This window comes from Xenia sp. Carnegie-2017, unplaced genomic scaffold (assembly GCF_021976095.1).
Source record: "Xenia sp. Carnegie-2017 unplaced genomic scaffold, XeniaSp_v1 HiC_scaffold_25, whole genome shotgun sequence".
Lineage (NCBI taxonomy): Eukaryota > Metazoa > Cnidaria > Anthozoa > Malacalcyonacea > Xeniidae > Xenia > Xenia sp. Carnegie-2017.
The window spans coordinates 8,536,152-8,558,768 of record NW_025813488.1 but is presented as its reverse complement, the minus strand read 5'-3'; the positions used below and the strand labels follow the sequence as shown (position 1 = coordinate 8,558,768).

At 37.9% G+C, this 22,617-nt stretch overlaps 2 protein-coding genes and 1 long non-coding RNA gene across 3 annotated transcripts; 1 reads left to right on the top strand and 2 right to left on the bottom strand.

Moving 5' to 3' along the window:
* Positions 1-1,040: 1,040 nt before the first annotated feature.
* Positions 1,041-13,282, bottom strand: LOC124452650 (CCR4-NOT transcription complex subunit 11-like). The gene is made up of 15 exons (XM_047003233.1): positions 13,159-13,282; positions 12,956-13,061; positions 12,718-12,852; positions 11,812-11,919; positions 10,291-10,344; positions 9,684-9,796; positions 8,334-8,386; positions 8,155-8,234; positions 7,594-7,672; positions 5,282-5,412; positions 4,721-4,800; positions 3,963-4,032; positions 3,282-3,386; positions 2,226-2,276; positions 1,041-2,107 (listed from the first exon to the last, which is right to left on the bottom strand). The coding sequence occupies exons 1-15, from the start codon at positions 13,194-13,196 to the stop codon at positions 1,955-1,957; spliced, it is 1,356 nt and encodes a 451-aa protein (XP_046859189.1). The 5' UTR covers positions 13,197-13,282; the 3' UTR covers positions 1,041-1,954.
* Positions 2,573-7,791, top strand: LOC124452654. Its single transcript, XR_006950831.1, has 2 exons — positions 2,573-2,632; positions 7,745-7,791. It is a non-coding gene; the product is annotated as an uncharacterized LOC124452654 (long non-coding RNA).
* An 822-nt stretch (positions 13,283-14,104) lies between the features above and the next one.
* Positions 14,105-22,560, bottom strand: LOC124453768 (DNA-directed RNA polymerase III subunit RPC4-like). The gene is made up of 14 exons (XM_047004622.1): positions 22,374-22,560; positions 22,243-22,276; positions 22,120-22,177; positions 22,011-22,054; positions 21,910-21,931; positions 21,672-21,807; positions 21,272-21,359; positions 21,108-21,162; positions 18,855-18,969; positions 18,100-18,218; positions 16,843-16,932; positions 15,764-15,846; positions 15,634-15,694; positions 14,105-14,765 (listed from the first exon to the last, which is right to left on the bottom strand). The coding sequence occupies exons 1-14, from the start codon at positions 22,420-22,422 to the stop codon at positions 14,652-14,654; spliced, it is 1,068 nt and encodes a 355-aa protein (XP_046860578.1). The 5' UTR covers positions 22,423-22,560; the 3' UTR covers positions 14,105-14,651.
* Between the last annotated feature and the right edge of the window lie 57 nt (positions 22,561-22,617).

The following is a 22,617-nucleotide window of genomic DNA, read 5'->3' as shown; positions in this document are numbered from 1 at the left end:
GATTAGATAACCAACAGCCACCAAAAACTGATCTTCGAATGATTGACGAACGTTTAAGTTCTCGACCGTCTTAAGGACCTCGGGAACGAAGATGTTATCGATGTGTTCGCGACACATGAGCATTACAACGACATCACGAACGAACGTTCGCCGTGCATATGGAAGAACGATGCAATGTTCAAATTGCTGCGAGTTAATGAAAATTGACTGGGAATCTTTGCTCTTCGCACGTTGTCTGGATTTAAGGAATAAATGCGCTTCCTAAGTGGTTTACACCATCTGTTTCGTGTGTATTGAGCAGTCAGAGGAACACGACATAAGTCAATTAAGAATGGAATTCAAAACACGTGGTTATTCTACATCATCACTAGGTCAACGTCTGTGAGAACATACATCCCGCTCAGACGATAAATGTATCGAAATTTATAAAGTGAACTCCTTGTGAAACTAAAACCGTTTACAAATGTTTCTTCTTCAATAATGAGATTTTCGGTAAAAGATTACATGTAAAGTAGGCAATGTTCCAACCTCGACCGAATTACCAGCTGAAGCATTTCCCCAAGGTAAGCACTCTCAAAGTCCGAGCACTCGTTTCCAGCCGCAAGTGAAAAAGACTGCACGTTCTCAAAGTAAATCTCATTATTTATCGTGGAAATGTGAATTTGAGGGTAGAAATATTACTGCCAAGATAAACCATGTCCGAAATTCGCAGCGCAAGGGACCGATTTACCGACGCTGATATTTTTTATGATTGGCAGAAGACGAAGAGAAATCGTAAAAGCAGTGAGGGACTTAGAGGGGGGAAGGGGAATGCACACCTCCCCCCCAACCAAACAAGCTTCGGCTAGAATCACATAAAAACACTCACAAACGAACCACAGAAATCAAAACCAAAGCGAAGTGTAATAAAAACTAGAGCAGCTCCCTACAAGATCATCATGGATCCATTCCTGCTTGAACATCAGGGCCGTACCGAGACTAACACGGATGGGGGTGCAGGGCTCCGAATGAAAAATAAAATCCAAATAGTCTCTCAACACTAACTCAAAGAAAACTGTTTATTGCAGTATTTTATCACTCCTATTTGTTACACTATAAGGATCGACACTTGGTTACTTCTATTTTGAAAAAAGTTATGAATTTGCTCGATGAAAATTATATTAATCGTGCACAAAGCTATAAGCTTTTGAATAGGTATGACAAAACAATGTGAGCACGATCTCTCAATACCCCCTTCGGCACTTCGGCCCTGCTGAACATCCCTCGAGTATTTGTTGCCATCGCTAGACGGGTAAATTCAAGATAAGCAAAACTATGTAAAAAGTTCGCTTCACTCTCTCAGAATGCTCCAGAAAACTCGATCAAATTCTTAACTCACGATGTTGATGACCGGAAACACTTCGACTGTCTAATCCCATAATTCCATAAAATAGGTCAGACGAAAAAAATATCAACTAAAATAAACAAACATGGACTCGTCTGTACGCCTTGCCTGTCTGCTAGCTTCACCATGAAATACTTCACGTAAGGCAGGACAATTCTAGACTGGCGACAAAAGCAATTGCTGGATACATCGAAATTGACCGTTAGCATCGGAGTTTAATCGGACAACACTAATCGGCTAAAAACACCACCGCGCATACAACGACTGTATTAATTCAAATTTTGTTGAAAAAATGCCGCCAAAAATCGGATTTAATCGGACAGTACTAATCGATTAAAAACAGTACCGCACACACAACGACTGTATTACTTTGAGTCGAAACGTTTTTAATGGGGCAGACAAAAGTCGTGTTGTGCGTGCCAAGCATTATCCGAGTAAGGTTTAGACTGTAGAAGCTAAAATAATCTCTCCCCAGTCCTCAACCTACTCACTGTTCACTTCACTACCCCGCCCCTACCCCTCACGATACAATCTCCTGTATGTTTGCAAACAGTGAATTCTTGTGGTTATTCACTTGGAATGTGTACTGGTCACCATTCCTCCGCTTCCTTCGGGTTCAGTCCCCTCTCCTTTTTCGACGTTTTTCAAAAGGCGAAACAGAGCGGCAGCCTCTCGAATACGACTGAAATCGATACAGAATGCTTGCACCTCGATGAAGATGTCCTAAAACAACAAATGCCATCGAATGAAAAGACACAAACTGCAAGTCGCCATCATTTCCCACTTCGTTTGTCGGCAATTATATTTCATTTGGGAACTTTTCAACAGAGTTGCCTCGTACCTTAACATCAATGATTTTGTTGCGAATAAGAGATTGGAGAAAAACGCAGACCTAAAGTGGAAAATATTCAAAATAAAGTCGATCGGCATGAATGGGTTGGTACAATTGCGGACAATAAAGGCGGTAGGAGGGGGTGGGGGCGCACCCAAGAAATCATGAGTACCAAACCACAGAATACATGTTTGTAGATGTAGATCGTCCAGGTTAGTATAGTCCTGAGAAGGACTGTTTTCGTTGTTGTTGACTGACGTTTCGACAACCTTAGAGTCAAAAGTCATCTTCAGAGTCAAAAGCGGTAGTCATCTTCAGAGTCATTTTGACTACGGTTGTCGAAACGTCAGTCAACAACAACAAAAACAGTCCTTCTCAGTACTATACCAACCTGGACGATCTACATTTAGAAACATGTAACGATACTCCCGGGTTCAAACCATTTACTTTAAACCCCAGAATAGATATCTAATAGAAGACCCACTCGGCTGAAATCGCGGCGTATTTTTTCACTACGCGTGCGTGACTTCCCAGCAATATACTTTCACAAAATAAATATGGAATAGTATTGCACAAGAATGTTATTTTACTTATAATTCACGTTTAAAGCAAAGGTTTGCCGAAATTTTTGCCAAGAGTTATCATATTGGGAAGGAGATAAGGTACCAAGCTTTTGTTGTGCAAAACGATATATTTGTAAAAACATCTATATTTTCTATTGCAATCTTACTGAAGTAATTTGCTGGAATGCGCGTCGGCTAAGAATTTGCTTCAGAAAAGTGGGGGTCACGAACATCAAAAGTGGACCTTCTATTAAGATATCTATTCTATGACCAAACTTTGTAGTGGTATTACGTCATTCTGCACGTTGTATGCATTAGATACGATCGACAAATCAAATTGCAAACATTGTAACACGTCATACAAGGCGTTTCTAAAGTACATAAACTAAATACCCAAGACAAGCGCAAAGTTTTTAAAACAGATAATTCCATTTCGCATATTTGCAGAAAAGAGAATTACTACCGAAAAAACATCCATCGAAATCATCTCCTCACTACTCACCAAGCGGATCAATCTATTTTGCATGTATTTATCCTTCATGTTTTCACATGATGTGATGCAATTCGATACATAAAGGTGGATGAACTCCTGAGGAAGCTCCACGGCCTATAAATCGTTCATAAATAAATTAATGACGGCATAATTTATTCCAGACAAATGTAATGAATGCACATTTCCATTAAACGGTGTTACACAGCCTTCGTTCTTACGGTAAAATGATTTAATGAGTAGGGCACCAAGTCTAACGACCTCACTCTTTATAACCTACCCCCCTCCTCCCCACACACCCTTCATCCACGTCTAACGAATAAAAAAACTAGTTCATGCCTATAAAAATCGTTGCGGAGTATTTGTGAATGCAGTACTAATGGTAAAATTGAAAGAAAACAATATCTTTCTTATAAAGTATGCATGTTTCGACACCGTGCAGTGAAATAAACGTTTTTTGCCAGTTTGTCTCGTCTGAAAATAGAATTCAGATTCCACGCTCTGGATTCCAAAAGACGTTTTGCTGGATTCAAAGAGCTATCACAGAATGCAACCGTGCAGAAATTCAGATTTCAATTTTGCTGGATTCTACCTTCCCATTCGTATAGAGCAATTTGATCCAAACTCAATCCTAATCTACACTCAATCCTACTCTAAGCTCAATCCTAATGTTAAGGGTTGGAAGAATCATACCGTGGTTAATCTGTTGACGACCTCCATTGAGTGTAAAGATATTTCCATGTTTACAAGTACTGAAAAATACCTTAAAAACGCAAACAATGGCGTCATTGATAACGATGCGTAATTAAACAGTGACAACATAAGAAATATAAGATGTTTACAGTGTTTGCAAGGGCGTATACGAGCGAGGAGACCTTTGGGAGAACTTGAGAGCTGATCAGTGCAAGCCCGGGACCGAAGGTGGAGGGTTGCACCTGCTCGAGTGTAAACTTCTTTTATTTCTTTTACAAAGTAGCAGTACTGCAAAACAGATAAATTTAACACAAATGTTTTAATTTTTCCTCTAACAAGTATTCATTATCGATTTGCAAATTCTCTTTCACTGATCGGATCGGTTTGCACAGGTTAATGCAAACTCAACTATAGACCAGTCAGTTCACGCATTGTATTGTCATTATTATTGTTGTTATTTTATCATTTTTAAATTTTTAAGACGAACGCGTTAAAACTCCAAAGTGGTAGAGCGGTGGGTTTACATACAAAGGGTGTGATTATGCAAGACTGAAGATACGTTTCATCAGCAAAAACGTCACGTCATTTACATAATCATGCCAAGATTGCCCATTTCGTAAGCCCAACTGGATTTCTCCATCGAAATAAGTGACCGGTCAGTTATAACGGCCAACAGGCAGCCATTATCGAAGTAAGTAACGACGTCGAAGTTTAAAGTTAGAATTAATACATTGGTATGTAAATTGAAATTTTCTTACTCGGTTATTTGATTGGACTGCATGAGTTTCAGCAATACTTCAATGGCCACCAGTGGATTGCTCTCGACTAACAGCGGCAACTTAAAGCAATAAACATGAAATCAGAGAGTAGTAAAAGGCGACATTGATGACTATTTTCCCGACTAGTCTAGTGGACTACTATCCACGACCAGTATGCCGAAGTTGAGAGTTCACAATGTTTTTCGTGCGCGTCAAACCGCGTCGGAATTTTGTAAAATCATTTCAGATTACTGTAAGAAACAATACAACAGAAATGTTTAAACACTATGTACACGCCATCTATTCGTCCCAAAAAACGAAGTCGATTGCAACCAGAAAATGTTTTTGTCAAAATCCCCTGTTCACCAATCACCATTCTGAATGAAGCCAATGAAATAGGGGTTGCCTCTATTAAAAACACTGGCTGCGTGGTGAATAAATCGCATATAGCGCTAACATTAAACTCACTGGAGATAGTCTTTTGTATGTTCCGAACTCTTTGACGAAATTTATATAATCATATTTTGAAAATGTTTTACTAGTAATAAAATAAAAAATCACCTTGCTAGGCGATAATCCAATATTATAAACGAAACTTGGATCGTTTTCCAGTTCGGCAAGCACTTCCTGTTGCTGTGGTAAAGTGAGACCGGTTTTGAACGCCTTCGCCATCAGCTGGTGCACTTCAGAATCTACGATGAAATAAAGCTGGTGATGCATAACTTATCAACCAACTCACGTTTTTTTAAACTACACGTTTATGCAAAATCGTGGACAGAGATTGCCAGGCGGGAAGCAAATTATCGATATTAATTTGACAGCACAACATACAACTTTTAAAGTCCATTACGTAAGAGCAATTACAAAGCAAGAGCGCAGGTAAGAATTATGACAAGGGGAGGGAGGCAACTCACTTTAGACATATATAACTTATAGCAATTTGAAATTGCAGTGTGAGGGGAGGGGGAGAAATTGCCCTTTCACATCCCCCGCTGGCTACGCTCCAGCAAAGAATTGCAGTGAAAGGCTTTTTCTTGTTGATGACATTTCGTTTTTAGCGTCTTGTGTGCGTTGATGTTGACTTCAAAAGTCAACGGCAACGTTCACGGGAACTTAAAGACGAAACGTCGTCGATAAAAAAAACTCGCCGACTGCAATTCTTAGCAATGGCCATATTGAAAGTTTCATGTTCGGCTGCCATATACGCATCGAAAAAAACATAAAACATAGAAACTTTATTGAAACATCGCACAAACACAATGCAGGGAAGTCCCTCCGAACATGTATTCAACTATTGAGGTTCGGTTGAAAATAAACAGGGTTGGTGATTGGTTCGATGTAAAACGAAATAAACTACGCTTTAGAAATGATAAATTTAAAGAACTGTCCCTTCGTGTCCATCTCTGATTGACCCATTCGGAGAAGCCATTCATATTAGATGGACAATTAAGGACTATAGTCAGTATAAGGTCTTTGAAATGATAAATTTAAAGAACTGTCCCTTCGTGTCCATCTCTGATTGACCCATTCGGAGAAGCCATTCATATTAGATGGACAATTAAGGACTATAGTCAGTATAAGGTCTTTGAAATGATAAATTTAAAGAACTGTCCCTTCGTGTCCATCTCTGATTGACCCGTTCGGAGAAGCCATACACATTAGATGGACAATTAAGGACTATAGTCAGTATAAGGTCTTTGAAATGATAAATTTAAAGAACTGTCCCTTCGTGTCCATCTCTGATTGACCCGTTCGGAGAAGCCATTCACATTAGATGGACAATTAAGGACTATAGTCAGTATAAGGTCTTTGAAATGATAAATTTAAAGAACTGTCCCTTCGTGTCCATCTCTGATTGACCCGTTCGGAGAAGCCATTCACATTAGATGGACAATTAAGGACTATAGTCAGTATAAGGTCTTTGAAATGATAAACTTAAATAACTGTCCCTCGTGTCCATCTCTGATTGACCCGTTCGGAGAAGCCATTCACATTACATGGACAATTAAGGACTATAGTCAGTATAAGGTCTTTGAAATGATAAATTTAAAGAACTGTCCTTCGTGTCCATCTCTGATTGACCCGTTCGGAGAAGCCATTCACATTAGATGGACAATTAAGGACTATAGTCAGTATAAGGTCTTTGAAATGATAAATTTAAAGAACTGTCCTTCGTGTCCATCTCTGATTGACCCGTTCGGAGAAGCCATTCACATTAGATGGACAATTAAGGACTATAGTCAGTATAAGGTCTTTGAAATGATAAACTTAAATAACTGTCCCTTCGTGTCCATCTCTGATTGACCCGTTCGGAGAAGCCATTCACATTACATGGACAATTAAGGACTATAGTCAGTATAAGGTCTTTGAAATGATAAATTTAAAGAACTGTCCCTTCGTGTCCATCTCTAATTGACCCGTTCGGAGAAGCCGTTCATATTAGATGGACAAATAAGGACTATAGTGAGTATAAGGTCTTTGAAATGATAAATTTAAAGAACTGTCCCTTCGTGTCCATCTCTAATTGACCCGTTCGGAGAAGCCGTTCATATTAGATGGACAAATAAGGACTATAGTGAGTATAAGGTCTTTGAAATGATAAATAATCTAGTATTAGAAAAATGTTTGCTTGGGATATTCCGACATGAAACGCTGTCTAATGTTATTTTGAGTTATACTTGACTCTAGAACGAAAGCTGTGGGGAAAGAGCAAAAGCTCTGTACGAACGACTAAAACGACACAATTGAGACAACATCGATGACATTACGAGAACCCGCTTTAAGTCAGACGACGCAATTCACGATTTTTTTTTCACTTTCCCTGTGATGAAATCACATCTCACGCAGCAGTACCAGCTACACAAAATAGCTACCTGTGGTGTTGCTAGAAACACACATGGTCGAATCCCATTCAATCTTGGGCTTTTCTTGCTGTGGATTCATCCAGACGAACTGCAGTCCAAAACAAAACAGGTATGAATGAAGGTGACTATAATAACCTGGACGATCTACATTGACAAACAGGTAACGATACTCCCGTGTTCAAAACCATTTACTTTTAAAGTATAAATGTTGTAAAACTCTTAAAAGCTCTATAAAGAGAGCGGTGCGTTCGAGAGGGCCGTTACTTTCGCGATCCTTTAGTAAGGGTTCCACGGTATTTCCTCTAAGTGATTGTATAATTATTCTGATATTTATTGTAAAAGAGGAATAGTACAGAAATTATCCAAATTCGCTTGAAATACAAGAAGACTCACATACGAAAGTAAGCAAACGCGCGCAATGGATGATGGTTGAAATACAGAAAGACTCATATGAAAGTAAGCAAACGCGCGCAATGCATGATGGTTGAAATACAGGAAGACTTTCATATGAAAGTAAGCAAACGCGCGCAATGCCTTCGCTCTTTAAATAATAGTTAAACTGATACATACCTCATCTTCACATTGATACAGGGGGGGAGCAACTCTGATAAACTGTGGCTTAAACGAACTCTCGCTGGGCGGAGTATCGCCTTGAATACAGATAAAAAGCTCATCAACAAACTCCGCACATCAAACTTTTAAATAATGATCGGAAAAGACCTCGAAGTTCAAAAGCAACATGACCAAACCTGTTGTGAGTGTTTCGGCAATCTGCATCGTAGAACATCTCTCGAAGCCTGGGCTTTTAAAAATACGTAAAATAAGACAGCTTAACATCAAATTGCCTCGATAAAGTAAGTAGCCATATCAATGATTTAGAACCCAATCCTCTAGATGTCTAACTACCGTGTCAAGGTGAGCCGAGGACGCCATCTTGAAAGGTGGCAAAAAGCAAAACTTAAAATGAAAAGTAAGTTAAAACAAAGTTTGAAAAACTCATCTTATCAAACATTTTAATATATAAACCTAGACTATCACCTTTGCACCTCTTTATCAACTCAGCAAAAGCAGATATTAGTCGTAAATATCGTCAGTTTTGAATTTTGGCGGAGTCAGATATCTAGTAGATTGGGTTCTAGGTCATTGAGCCATATGTCTCCAGTCCTACACATCCCCTTCGACGCAATAAAAATAAATCCATGGTAGTTTGGACTTTGGGTTTGATATCCACAATCATTTATACATACCCGTGTGGATGCTAAGGGGCATATTGAGGGTTGGGGGGGGAGGGGGGCGAGCCCGATTCTTACATGATTACCTTGAAGCATTGGTTTATAAAGTGATCCCAATCATTGAGAGTCTGACCCGATCTTTCTGCACTTTACCACACCGAGTTTAATTTGGTCGAAGAGCAAAAAACATTTTGTTCTGTTCTCAAATGGAACCTGTCGATACGTCACTACTAGCAAGTGATGTATTTTCCCAAGGTTCCCGCGGTCAACTTCGTTCTAGCTGGGTTAAAATTGATTTTTGACCGGTCAATAATACAACGAAAACGTGAAAAAACAAATTTCTTTCCAATCCACCGATTCTACTGTTTGACGTTCTTGCCTACACACGAATAAAAATTTCGGTGAAGGTGGAGTCAAACGATCTAATCAGAACACTTTGTGTAAAATGAAATTGAAACCTTCGATCCAAGTTCACACGGCACATAATTACGAGGACAAATATTGTTTTTTCTGTACAAAAATTGACGTTCAACATATCAAAAGAACATTGAAAGGAAAACTGATTTACAATCGTTGCGGAAGACCAGGAAATGTTAGATGTGAAAAGGACCGGCAGAGTAGAAAATTGACCCGTGAAATAAATAGGCATTTTTTGTCGGTCCGTTACTTCGAGCCCTGTTGTTTCTCGTCCCCACTCCGCACGCGCTGTTTCTATGAAAATAACCTTGTTTGCTATGTGTAATCAACAACAACAACAGTCCTTCTCAGGACTCTACTAACCTGGACGAGCTACATCCACAAACTTTTAACAATACTCCCGGGTTCAACCCATTTACTTCAATACGTAATCACATGAGAAAACCATACCTGTTATCATGGTCTGGATCTGCAATGATGGTGGGCAAACCAGATTTCACCATATTAGACAGTAAATCGTGCTGTTGGGCAGGGCTGTTTTTTATGGCATTGATGTCGTTAAGCTAAAATATAAACGACACGTTCGCAGGAGTCAATAGTCATTGCAATAAGTAAAACAACTTACGACAAAGCGCGTGTTTGACCGCGTAACGATAACCGGAGAAAACCTAGCACTGTTTCATAGTGCTAAAATCCTTGGGGACATATCATAAAATACCCTCCCATTTTTAAAGACACTCTTACAAATTCGAACATACAGCATACGTATTAAAACATAATAGTAAAGTTAAACTAAAGTATCATTTAGTTCTCAATTATTTATCTAGAATCATTTAGTGGTCAATGTAATGAACGAAGTAGAAAGAACGAGGCATATTATAGCAGTGGACAGTGAGTGAACGGGCATCCTACAATCTAGCCGCAAATTTATTTTCTCTCCCAATTTAAGAGAGCAAATGTCGGCACGAAAAAACTAATCGTATTCTTCAATTACATCAATTGTAAAAACTTGATGTTGTTTGTAATTATGTGAAAAGGCACTGTCGTAAGGTCTCACCTGAGATGCTGAAACATCTGCAACCAAAATCTGTCTGGGCGTCTTCTTGAGAAGCTAAAGGATTTTGATAATGACAAAAATGACTTCATTAATTAAGTGAATGGTCACATGTTTGAAGATGTAGATTGTAGACTCCTTAGAAGGATTACTGGTGTTGGTATTGACTGACCAGTCTGACCTTTCAACAACCTCATTTGACTGACCCTTCAACAACAACACTTGACTCTGAAGATGACCATCGCCGAGGTTGCCGAAATATTAGTAAACATTCATACCAACCGTTCTTCTCAGGATTCTATTAACCTGAACAATCTACATCTACAAACATGTCCAATTTAATCACAAAACATTAGTCATGAACACTATGCAGCTATTATATATCAACTTATTAAGAAGAATGACATTAAAATTAAACCCACCATGTGTCATTCAATAGTACAACAATAAACATCTAAATTTATAACATATTTCAAAATATATATCATCTTGAGTATACACATTTTTTAAACTGTGTATCATCTTGAGTATACACATTTTTTAAACTGTGTATCATCTTGAGTATACACATTTTTTAAACTGTGTATCATCTTGAGTATACACATTTTTTAAACTGTGTATCATCTTGAGTATACACATTTTTTAAACTGTGTATCATCTTGAGTATACACATTTTTTAAACTGTGTATCATCTTGAGTATACACATTTTTTAAACTGTGTATCATCTTGAGTATACACATTTTTTAAACTGTGTATCATCTTGAGTATACACATTTTTTAAACTCTGTATCATCTTGAGTATACACATTTTTTAAACTGTGTATCATCTTGAGTATACACATTTTTTAAACTGTGTATCATCTTGAGTATACACATTTTTTAAACTGTGTACCATCTTGAGTATACACATTTTTTAAACTGTGTATCATCTTGAGTATACACATTTTTTAAACTGTGTATCATCTTGAGTATACACATTTTTTAAACTCTGTATCATCTTGAGTATACACATTTTTTAAACTCTGTATCATCTTGAGTATACACATTTTTTGAACTCTCTATCATCTTGAGTATACACATTTTTTAAACTCTGTATCATCTTGAATATCAAGAAAACGAGATGTCTGTTGTTTTACTAAACTACATCACACATGCTTGCTTGAAATTCCTAGTAGGGTAAGCAAGCTTACCATTCCCGCTTAACATTTTCTCTAAGAAATTTCAGGCAAGGGTTGGCTATGCAGGCCATCATTTTACTATCAAGTACTTCACATAAGCATGTCACAGCATGTAGATGATAAAAAAAACTTTCAAATCTGCTTATCAATGAAATATTTTTTAAAAACATCACAATGCCATCAAATTACGGAATGGGAACCAATGTATTCAATTCCCTCTTTTGATGAGAACTGTTCAGAGAATTATGTGTGAATATGCCATATGTGATAAAAACCAGACAATGAAAATGAAGGCTTTGATAAAAATTGATTGACAACATGAAATAATTGTCAAAATATCCTTACATCTTTCGTATGTGACGTCAGTAGCTGGGAGATGAAGACCTTTTCCGAAGCTGACAAAAGCGAGAGACTGCTCAAGGGATAACGGTTGTCTTCATTGGCTTCGTGACTCTGAAATGAGATGAAGAACATTAACTACGCATCCACAAGAAATAATATGGACAAACATAATACAAAGTGGAATATGCTAAGGTTTTTAGAACACATATTGTTAGTGCTATATGTCCACATTTCATCAGTTTCTCAGGAATGATATAAGAGTTACTAATATTTTTGTCATTTTTCAATACCTACACCTGCCAGACTACAGTGAAGGGCAATGGCACCCACAAGATTTGTCAAATGACAAGTTTTTAGTTGGAGTTGTTAAGCAGAAAACAAAAAATGCAACATATTTAAAACGTTTGCACCCCTGCGTCCACCCCTGTGTTGATATTTCATAGATTTTTGCCCCAAGATCTCAGGACATATACTGTGCAGTCTGGTACATGTGAACATACTTCAAAACATATTACTCTTTTTTAAATCGGAGCTTACTTCACAAAAATTCATTGTCCGTCATCAAAGGACTTCACAAATGTACAACTCAAAGGAAATCTTATTCATCTTCAGTTGAAGGTCATGCTACTCGTAACATAGTGTTGATTGAAGTGTTAGGGTTCTGTTTAAGTACTGACTCTAAAGATAACTACATTCAACACTAATAGCGCATCTTAGGGTTGCATTAACCTGAAAGATCTACATCTACAAACATGTAACGATTACTCAAGATGTCCAAACCATTCACTTGACAGATATGTGTTGAAAATGTTTTCTTGTTGTTATAATTCATAGTTCACAAATATTTAATTCTTTCGTGTATTTTTGAAAGAAAAAAGTAATCTTTTCAAGACAAATCTACGAGCTCACCAGTAATTGTAAAAAGAAAGCGTAAAAGGAATTGTTTTGCGGAAGGCCAGTCTTGTACATTTCGTAAAGAAGAAACAACATGGACACGCGTTGGATAGCAGCCGGTAAGAGATCCGGTTGTTCAAGAAACATCATCTAAAGAAGAGTAAAGAAACAGTATCGTCGATATTAGTGTTAGGTCAGGGAATGCTATTTAAATGTATAGTAAATACAATAAGATAAAATGACTTATACAAACCAGAGCACAACCGATACGAAAGTGATCTTGTCTTTGAAAGGTGTGGTGAAAGGTTGACGCTATTCCTTCGAATGACGACTGGAAAAGGTTGTCTTCGGAAAGGATACTAAATGAAAGAGAGGAGACTCGGTGAGACCGTAGTTTCACTAGTTTGTTCGAATTTACAAACAACGATAAACACATTTTTATGACACTGAATGTACCTTAAAAGCAACGAGAGCTCTTTCGATGAGAGCGCCATGCTTCTTCACGACATACAGTTAAGTAAATGCAGCGAAAATAGAAAAAAATGTACAATTTCCACGACAGTTATGCCGCCATGTTGGAAAGATTGGACCCACTCTTTTTCATTTCTCAAAGGTTGAATGATGACATTACAGTGGGGGACCACACCAGAATGACACAACTTTGCAAGGGCTCCAATTTTCTGGGATTTGCCAATCGTAACCGGGTTGAAAACGAATGTCGGGAATTATGAGCCAAGTTCGGCTATAGAATTGCACCACAGAATAATCATTAACACGCGGGGAAAATGGAGGATGTTCAGGTTCGTGCGGGTCTCGTACATGAATGTCAAAGCAAGGACGACAAGTTTGCCGTCATCGTGGGAGAAATTGGTGGAGGAAGGTTTGAAGATTGCATCACGAAGCCTTATCGAACTGGGAGCAAACACAATGCAGACATCGGTTCTGCGCTGCCGAAAACTGGCGAGAAAAGGTTAGATATAGCTGACAGAAAGAGAAAAAGATCAAATCGACGAAACTACCAAACATTTCTAGGAGAAGGTTCACAATTCTAAGAATTCAAAAGGAACAGGGGAAAGCGGAGCCTGTTTAAAAGTAGCGCGGGCAGATTAGCACGAGAACATGCAATATAATTATGCAGGACACTAAATTTTACTCAATTAATTGTTTGTTTATGTCCAGTCCCCTGCTGCGCGATCCCTGAAGAGACAATTCCTGTTAACGCCCTCGAAGATACACTTATAGTGCACATGCGGCAAGGAGACTAAGATGATGGGAAAGAGTGAACCGAAGGTGGGAATTTTACACATTAAAACCTCAACACCTCAAAATGAACAGAGATAATAAGTAATTGTTTATGGAGGTCCACTGTCATTTTCAAAAGTTCTGTTCAATGAAAACATAATTTGAATAGCTAAAAAATTTTGTTTCATAAACATTTTCAATTAAAATAATAAGGCATTCATCATCATATAGCTACATGGCAAAACTACTGCCCTCCGATTAAATAAAAAGTGCATTTAAATTGGTGGGTCACGTCAGATAACTTACTCGAGTAGAAAAAAAGAAACAAAAAAGCCTCCCATGTTTAGCAAGAATGGACTTCTAACAAAACTAGTGCATAGCAAATTATCAAATCATCGCAATCGAAAGGGAAAGTTTTGCCGAACTTTCAATGTACACAAATTAATAAGTTTACACAACGATCCGTTTACAAAAAATAGACACAATCTCCGTCGTGAATTTTCTCCAATGCATACTTTCCTTGCCATGTTTCACGGGCATAAAAAAATCTTTTCTTTTTTCCCTGAACACGATTTCTTAAAAATTTACGAGCCACAAAAATAACATTGTGGCCGAACGAAAAGCCTCGTACTAATTCCATCGTTTGGTTGATTGACGTGCCTTTTTAGGAAGCACGTCCCCGTCATTGATTGGTCGTTTAGAGGCAGTCACGTGTCCTCGCGTGTCAACAAATCTTCAAAATCTGGAGTGCATACGAGACGTTGTTTGATTCGATGAAGTGTCGTCATTGTTCCCTTTTCAGGACGAACGGAAACAAGTTTCTAAACAATAAGAATTAGATTATTTTTGTTGTTGAATATTCTTGGCATGCCTAATTGTGTGTGCAGGCAAGCAAAAAATGGTTCCCCTTCCAGGACGAAGAGAAACAAGCTGCTAAACAATAGGATTAAGGCGGTTTTGCGATTGTGTACTCGGCACACTTGATCCTTGGGCAAAAAAAAATAGAGTTTATAAACAATAGGATATAGGCGGTTTTGTGATTGAGTACTCGGCATACTTGATCCTTGGGCAAGTTTAAAAACCTAAGATAAATTAAATTTGTCGGAGAGTGAATCCGATTACAAATCAAAAACACAGAGAACAAAACTCATGCTAGTCTCACGTTTGACTAGATTAATTGAGCATCAAAATCACGCGACTAAACTATTCGCTTGAAAATTCTCCACCGACTTTAAGCTACGACAAGTCATCGGTTATGTATTTACACACGATTAATTACATGTACATCAAACAAACTGCTTCCAAGCAAACAGTTTCGGCCTGAATAAAGAACTAATTCCTTATAATTTGACCGTTTGTGATAATCCTTCAGTTTATGAGTGGGGAGGGGAGGGTGGGGTGGGGAGGGAATGTCTAGAAATCCAAATACGTTACCAGGTTTTACGGAAATCGAGAAGAATTTGAGACATGTTTTAACAATCATCGAAACAGTTTTAGTAAATTATTATGGAAGGGGGATTGGGTTTGCAGCTTATCCAGCTTTCTAAAAAAAATAAACTAACTCTCGAAAACTGACGTCCAAACAGCTTTATTCGACAAGCAAAAAGATTGACAACTTATCATTATTAGGTCATTATCAAGCTCGACATCAATCGCCATCAGAGAATGAGAGACAGATCAATTCACTACCTGTAGGAAATTGCATGGCGTTCCCACCGACACGTCCAAACTAATATTGTCCATGACGAAACTGGAAATTAAGAAAAATCGGTCTTAAAAATTCTATATGTTTGAAAAAAAATTCCGCGTTATTTGATACCGCACTCGTCCAGATTTGTGAACGCGAATCTTTCCAATATAGCCCTCGGGAATGTCTTCCAGCCTTAAAGCTTTTTCTTCATTCTATTGAAATGATTAAAAGAAAAATCGGCAACATGTCCAAAAGAGATTGTGCGCTTTTCTGTAGTCAGTGTTAGAGGTTGTATGCTGTACTGTAGTCAGTCATAGAGATTGTATGTTATACTGTAGTCAATCATAGAGATTGTATGTTATACTGTAGTCAGTCATGGAGATAGTATGTTATACTGTAGTCAGTCATAGAGATTGTATGCTATACTGTAGTCAATCATAGAGATTGTATGTTATATTGTAGTCAATCATAAAGATTGTATGTTATACTGTGGTCAATCATAGAGATTGTATGTTATACTGTAGTCAATCATAGAGATTGTATGTTATACTGTAGTCAGTCATAGAGATTGTATGCTATACTGTAGTCAGTCATAGAGATTGTATGTTGTACTGTAGTCAGTCATTGAGATTGTATGCTGTACTGTAGTCAGTCATAGAGATTGTATGTTATACTGTAGTCAGTCATAGAGATTGTATGTTATACTGTAGTCAGTCATAGAGATTGTATGCTATACTGTAGTCTGTCATAGAGATTGTATGCTGTACTGTAGTCAGTCATAGAAAGTGTATGTTATACTGTAGTTAGTCATAGAGATTGTATGCTATATTGTAGTCAGTCATAGAGATTGTATGTTATACTGTAGACAGTCATAGAGATTGTATGCTGTACTGTAGTCAGTCATAGAGATTGTATGTTATACTGTAGTCAGTCATAGAGATTGTATGTTATACCGTAGTCAGTCATAGAGATTGTATGCTATACTGTAGTCTGTCATAGAGATTGTATGCTGTACTGTAGTCAGTCATAGAAAGTGTATGTTATACTGTAGTCAGTCATAGAGATTGTATGTTATACTGTAGTCAGTCAGAGAGTGTATGCTATACTGTAGTTAGTCATAGAGATTGTATGCTACACTGTAGTCAGTCAGTCGTAGAGATTGTATGTTATACGTTCGTCAGCAAAAGAGAAGCAAAAAAAATGGTCACCTTTTTCTTCATGCTTTTCAGGTTGTCATCAAACATTTTCTTCGAAAGAGAATCCGGTAGTTGAAAGAACAACATCTGTTGTTTTCTCCACTAAAAATAACAATAACGGCTAAAAATGAACCTCACCACCTATTCCTGTGAAACATTGGGTAAATTTCCATACGTATATATATAGCTACAATTTTCGATACAATTTGATATATATATATATATATGTACCTACGATACATGCAAAAGCAACGTGGCCCTCGAGGCACCACAATGGCCTTTTGGCGACTATTGAACTAGAGCACAGGATGTGCGGTTTAGCTTTAAGGTTAGTATGTAAGATCATAATGGATGCATCGAAATACCGTAGCAATAATTTGCTACTAAGCTATGATTTGTTTTCTAACTAGGCACACTTAATGATTCAAATTGATGAATTCGTATTGCTAACAGTTACGCCAACGATTTACTCATCAATTATCGTAGAGATATGTATAGTATTTTGCCAAATATATTAATGTCAATGTCCGTCAAGCGCTCTCGCCAAAATAGCATTTCAGAGACTTTGCTTTTAACATTTTCCGGAGTGCATGCCTCCGGATCCCCTTAAGCCATTAGCTACCAGTCTCAACACCTCCCCCCTCCCCAATCAAAAAAGCTTTCTACGGGTCTGGTATACATTGTAATTGGTTCAAGTTTTTTCTTTCGCTTAAGTGTGCTATCTTGTCCAAGCGCAGTGGAAGTTTTTAATATCATGACGTCATAGCCCTGGTGAAACTTTGCCCCAGGTCCTACAATTTCTATCTCGGTGACCCTGTTTTAGCCGTGTCTGAAAAAGGGTAATAATGGACTCCGTCGATTTCGACGTATGAGGGTTCCACAAAGTGGAACATCCTGGTCACTTATAGTGAAAGCAGCTGACCAGACTACAATCACTCGTATCCTTCACGCAACCACAACGCTGATATCAGCGTGACACAGTGTGACAAGGCTGCAACATTGCAGATGCAGATACAGTCCATCTGAGGACATAGTTTCCTCTACCAAATTTCCCTCACATGGCTTTGGTCAACCCAGGATAGGTTTACAGACACATTGCCAAATGTGCCACGAGCCGGGATTGAACCCGCGCCGTCTGGCTTACAGCTCATGCAATTAACCATTCAGCCACCCGCCCCGTCCTAGGGTCATCCCTTTCAGATGGCAACATTTCGAGTTTTGAATTGAACACTTGACATGTACAAGCATACAGTTCAACGCGATTCCTACCGACTCGTCACTGGTCAGCAGCTCTCCGCATGTCATTCGTTGTGAGGTGGTCGCCCTGTATTGAGATGTGCCAGGCGGTTTCGAAAATGGTATTTTGTCCGTTGTATCCATCTCCTCGACTGAAAAAATTGACATATTCAGTAACATCATTCATTCGCAAATCAAGACAATTCATGTACAAGACACACACATGCAATGGCGTAGTCAGCCTGCAGATATACTCCCGGTGAGCTAAGTAAATATTTAAGGTTACCGTCATTCATTTCTTTAGAAATCTATTACTCTCATAGCGGGAGTAGAAAGTCGGGCTGGCAAGGCAATTGTCGTCACACAAATACGCCTGCCCGGTGGAGAGGCCAGCCCGATTATTCTCTCCTGCCATTTTTTAGGTGAATGGTTTGAACCAAGGAGTATCGTTACATGTTCGTAGATGTAGATCGTCCGGGTTAGTAGAGTCCTGAGAAGGACTGTTGGTGTTGATGTTGACTGACGTTTCGACAACCTTAGCGGTAGTCGTCTTCGTGGTCAGCCTGAAGTTTACCCCTCACTTGAATATAAATATGACTACCGCAAAAGCTGTCGACGCAACACTCGACACCAACAACAGTAGTCCTTCAAAGGACTCTACTAACATGTAAACAAGATCTTCATCTACAAACATGTAGATGTTCATAAGTTCGCTTGCTGTGAAACAACAGATTTCTAATTGAATAATAATGATGCTCTGAAAATTCAATTACACCCGCCTTACGTACATGCAACGGTCGATATTTCTTCGCCATCTTTCACCTCCATGGAGAAACGGTCGTGCAGAGCAAGTGGTATGTGCATGGGTAGAACACCGCCTTTCTCATCGACTTCCATGACGCCCTGTAAATGCAGTTTACCGCACAAATTTATCCTTGCATTGGTTTTGATTATGAAGTAAATAAAGTTTAAACGGTGCCCCAGTCGGCAAAAATTTTTATTTGCGACATCAAATCTAGGTGTGATTTCTAACACTTCGGTGAAGAAAGTTTTTTCTTTGGTTCAATCGTTCTACTTTTATGGTGGTTTATAGTCGCCTTTCAATCGACCTTGTCCGTCGTAACATGGCGTCCGGGTCTAGCCAAATTATGACGTCATCCAAGGTAGTTGGTATATACATGTTTTGTATAGAGGAGCCCCCTGCATGACATCACAAAAGTAAGTCGTTCCGGACTTTTCGGACGACGGAGAAGGTGCATCAAAAAGATTAATATCGCATATAAAAATTTTTGCAGCCATGGGCACTTTAAGCAGCAAGCCAAAGATTTTCTGTCAAAAGGGGGGAGGGCAGTAAACGGGAAGGGGGGCAATGACTTAAAACAATTTAATGTAAGCAAAATATAATATATCAAGGGGGTTAGAATTTTTCCTGTTGGGGAGCTGACCCCAGCACACTCCTCTAGCTACGTCACTGAGCAAGCCAACACTGACTCTCAAGCACATCATGGGTGACGGCAATAGAGTAAATATAACTAGGCTACTACCTTTCCCATCTCATTTTCTATTTTATTTCTACTTTGAATAGTGTTGAGAATTCAGTGCAATGACTACAGCTAATGGCATAGCTAACTCGATTAATGGTAAGCGCCAATATTCACATATGCATAACAATTGATTTTAATGGAACTAAATAGGGCAAACATGACTATTTACGCAGGCTAAAACTCCAGTGTTGGTCCTGACTTCTACACTTTTGTTTCAATTAAAGGAATAGTGTCACCTACATGGAGTTATGGAAACATGGGGAAATATACGGAGAAGCACGGCAAGCAAAAGCACGGCAAGCAAAAGCATGCCAAGCAAAAGCAAGGCAAGCAAAAACACGGCAAGCAAAAGCACGGCGCAAAACAAAAAAGCACCAAACAAAAAACAGGACAAACAAAGCACGCAAACAAAAAGGACAAACAAAACACGGCAAACAAAACAGGACAAACAAAAACGGCAAACAAAAAGGGACAAACAAAACAAACAAAAAAACAGCGAAAACAGAACAAATAAAAGCAAAAACAAACAACAAACAAACAAAAAAAAGCAACAAACAAAAACACAACAAAAACAACAAAAAAACAAATACAACAACAAAAAAAAGCAAGCAAACAAAAGCAATAAACAAAACGCATAAAACAAAAATGAAACAAAAAACACGACAAACAAAAACCGACAAATAAAGCCACGAATAACAAAAAAACAAAACAAAACAACAAACAAAGACAAACAAAAACACGGAAAAACACGACAAAACAAAAACGCAAACAAAATAAAAAAACCACGACAAACAAAAACAACAAAATAAAAAAAGACAAAAACAATAAACAAAACAAAAACAAAAAATCAAAACAAAGCAAAACAAAACAAAACGAAATAAAAGCCTGACAAACAAAAGACAAACAAAAGCCAAAACAAAACACAAACAAAAGCATATAAATAAAAGCTCTGAAACAAAACAAACAAAAAGAACAAAAAAAAACAAATCAAACAAAACCGACAAACAAAACAGACAATAAAACAAAAATAAGACAAAACAAAACAGCAAAATAAAAACAAAAAACAAAACAACAAAATAAAACAGGACAAACAAAACAAGACAAAAACAAAACAAAAAAACAAAACAAAAACAAAGCAAAACAAAACAAAAACAAAAACAAAGCCACAAAAACAAAAGGACAAACAAAAGACAACAAAATAAAAAAGAAACAAACAAAAGCAAAAAAAAAGCAAAAATAAAAACAAACAAAAAAAAAACAAAAAAACAGGGCAAAAAAAAACAAAACAAAAGCATAAAACAAAAGCATCTCAAACAAACAAAATAAAAAGCAAGCAAAACACGGCAAGCAAAAGCACGGCAAGCAAAAGCACGGCAAGCAAAAGCACGAAGACTTCGGAAGTGCGAGTGTCTTTCAAAGCAATTTCAAGAACATTACAGAATGCGAGACAGCAAGATACTCTGTAAAGTTAAAACTACAAAATTGACATCAACATACATCTTCATCGAGCATCTTCAAGATTTTTTGAGACTCTTCGAAACCTTTTTCAGACCTGCATTTCAGATGAAAAAAAAAAGGGAGGTTGAAGAAAAGCGACAAACAGTTGTAACCCAACTCCAACTCCAGGTTGGGAGACAAAATCAAACCCTTCAACAACTTACTTGACGGTGGTCATTTTTGATCTTTCACCACTAACCGAGCCACCGCCTACATCATTACCATAGCTTGGAGCACGAGGCTGACTTGAAACTGGATTTGAAAAGTGAATGCAATATTAGTGAGTTCGAGTTTCAAGTAAAAGCATGCACAGCAAAATCACTACATATCTAGCAATGACCAAGAAAGTTTTTGAACCATCAAACTATGAGCAAGACAAGTTCGAGAGGAAATAAACACATGCAGAACTCTATGTTTAGCTTTCAGGGTACGTATGAACATTTCATATTTCAATGTCATAACGAATTTCAGGTTAAATTATCTGCAAAGATGTAACTGAAACAAAGTATTGACCACTTAAAATTGATGAAAGAACTGGAAAAGCTCTTCATGGATAAGATTTACCTGTTTTGGCAACCAGTCCTTCAGAGAAGATCGATTTTGACTGGATTAGGTTTGGTTGACCACGACCACGACCTTGACCTCTAGCACGACCTCTTCCTTGAGGTCTTGTTTGCCCAGGATCACGTCGTGACTTTTGCTTTTTTATTAAGAAATATCAAAAATAGAATCTTGAAAGATGATTTTATAGTTGAACAGAAAAGGTATTTTCTTGCTCATTTTCATAATTTTTATCATGTACCTCGGAAGGTGCATCCTTGGGTCTGAAATATACCAATAAACAAACTAAGATCAAGACTAAAAATTAGAAAACTGTAATTGATTCATCAATATGTCACTCACTCTTCTTTGATTCTTCGTACAGGTATTGTTGGTGCATAAGTCCTCTAAAAACCATCAAATAACAATGATTTAAAGCCCAAAAAAACGTTTCACAAGTGAAAATAAATACCTTGGAAGTTCCACCAAGGGTCAGGTCTCTGGGTGACCGAAATGACTGGAGTCGACCACTGAAAGAAATGAGTCTTTATAAATAACATCATTCTAACTGTGCGATTCACGACAGGATATGTACCGGGATGAGATGCCTCCTCTTTTTATCTGTAAACCTTAACCGAAAAAGTTAGCGTATTAAGGTAAAAATGTAGTCGAATGCACAAGTTTCCACGAAGTCACACTGCAGTCGGTGATATTTAACATATTTACCTGGTTCTGTTTGGCTCAACACCTTCATGTTAGGTGTCTTTTCAGCCATTTAATTGAAACATAAACAAATGGCGTGCTTATTTGAGCATACCTATCAATTCTTTTCCGCTCAAATTCAAATATAAATGAGCCTAAATTAAGTTGTTGTCTATTTTCACTCCTACTAAGCTGCCATCTTTGGTCTAACACGTTTTGGCACAGCGATGAAGCTAAGACGTTCAGGGGGTAAAGGAATAGCTTATTG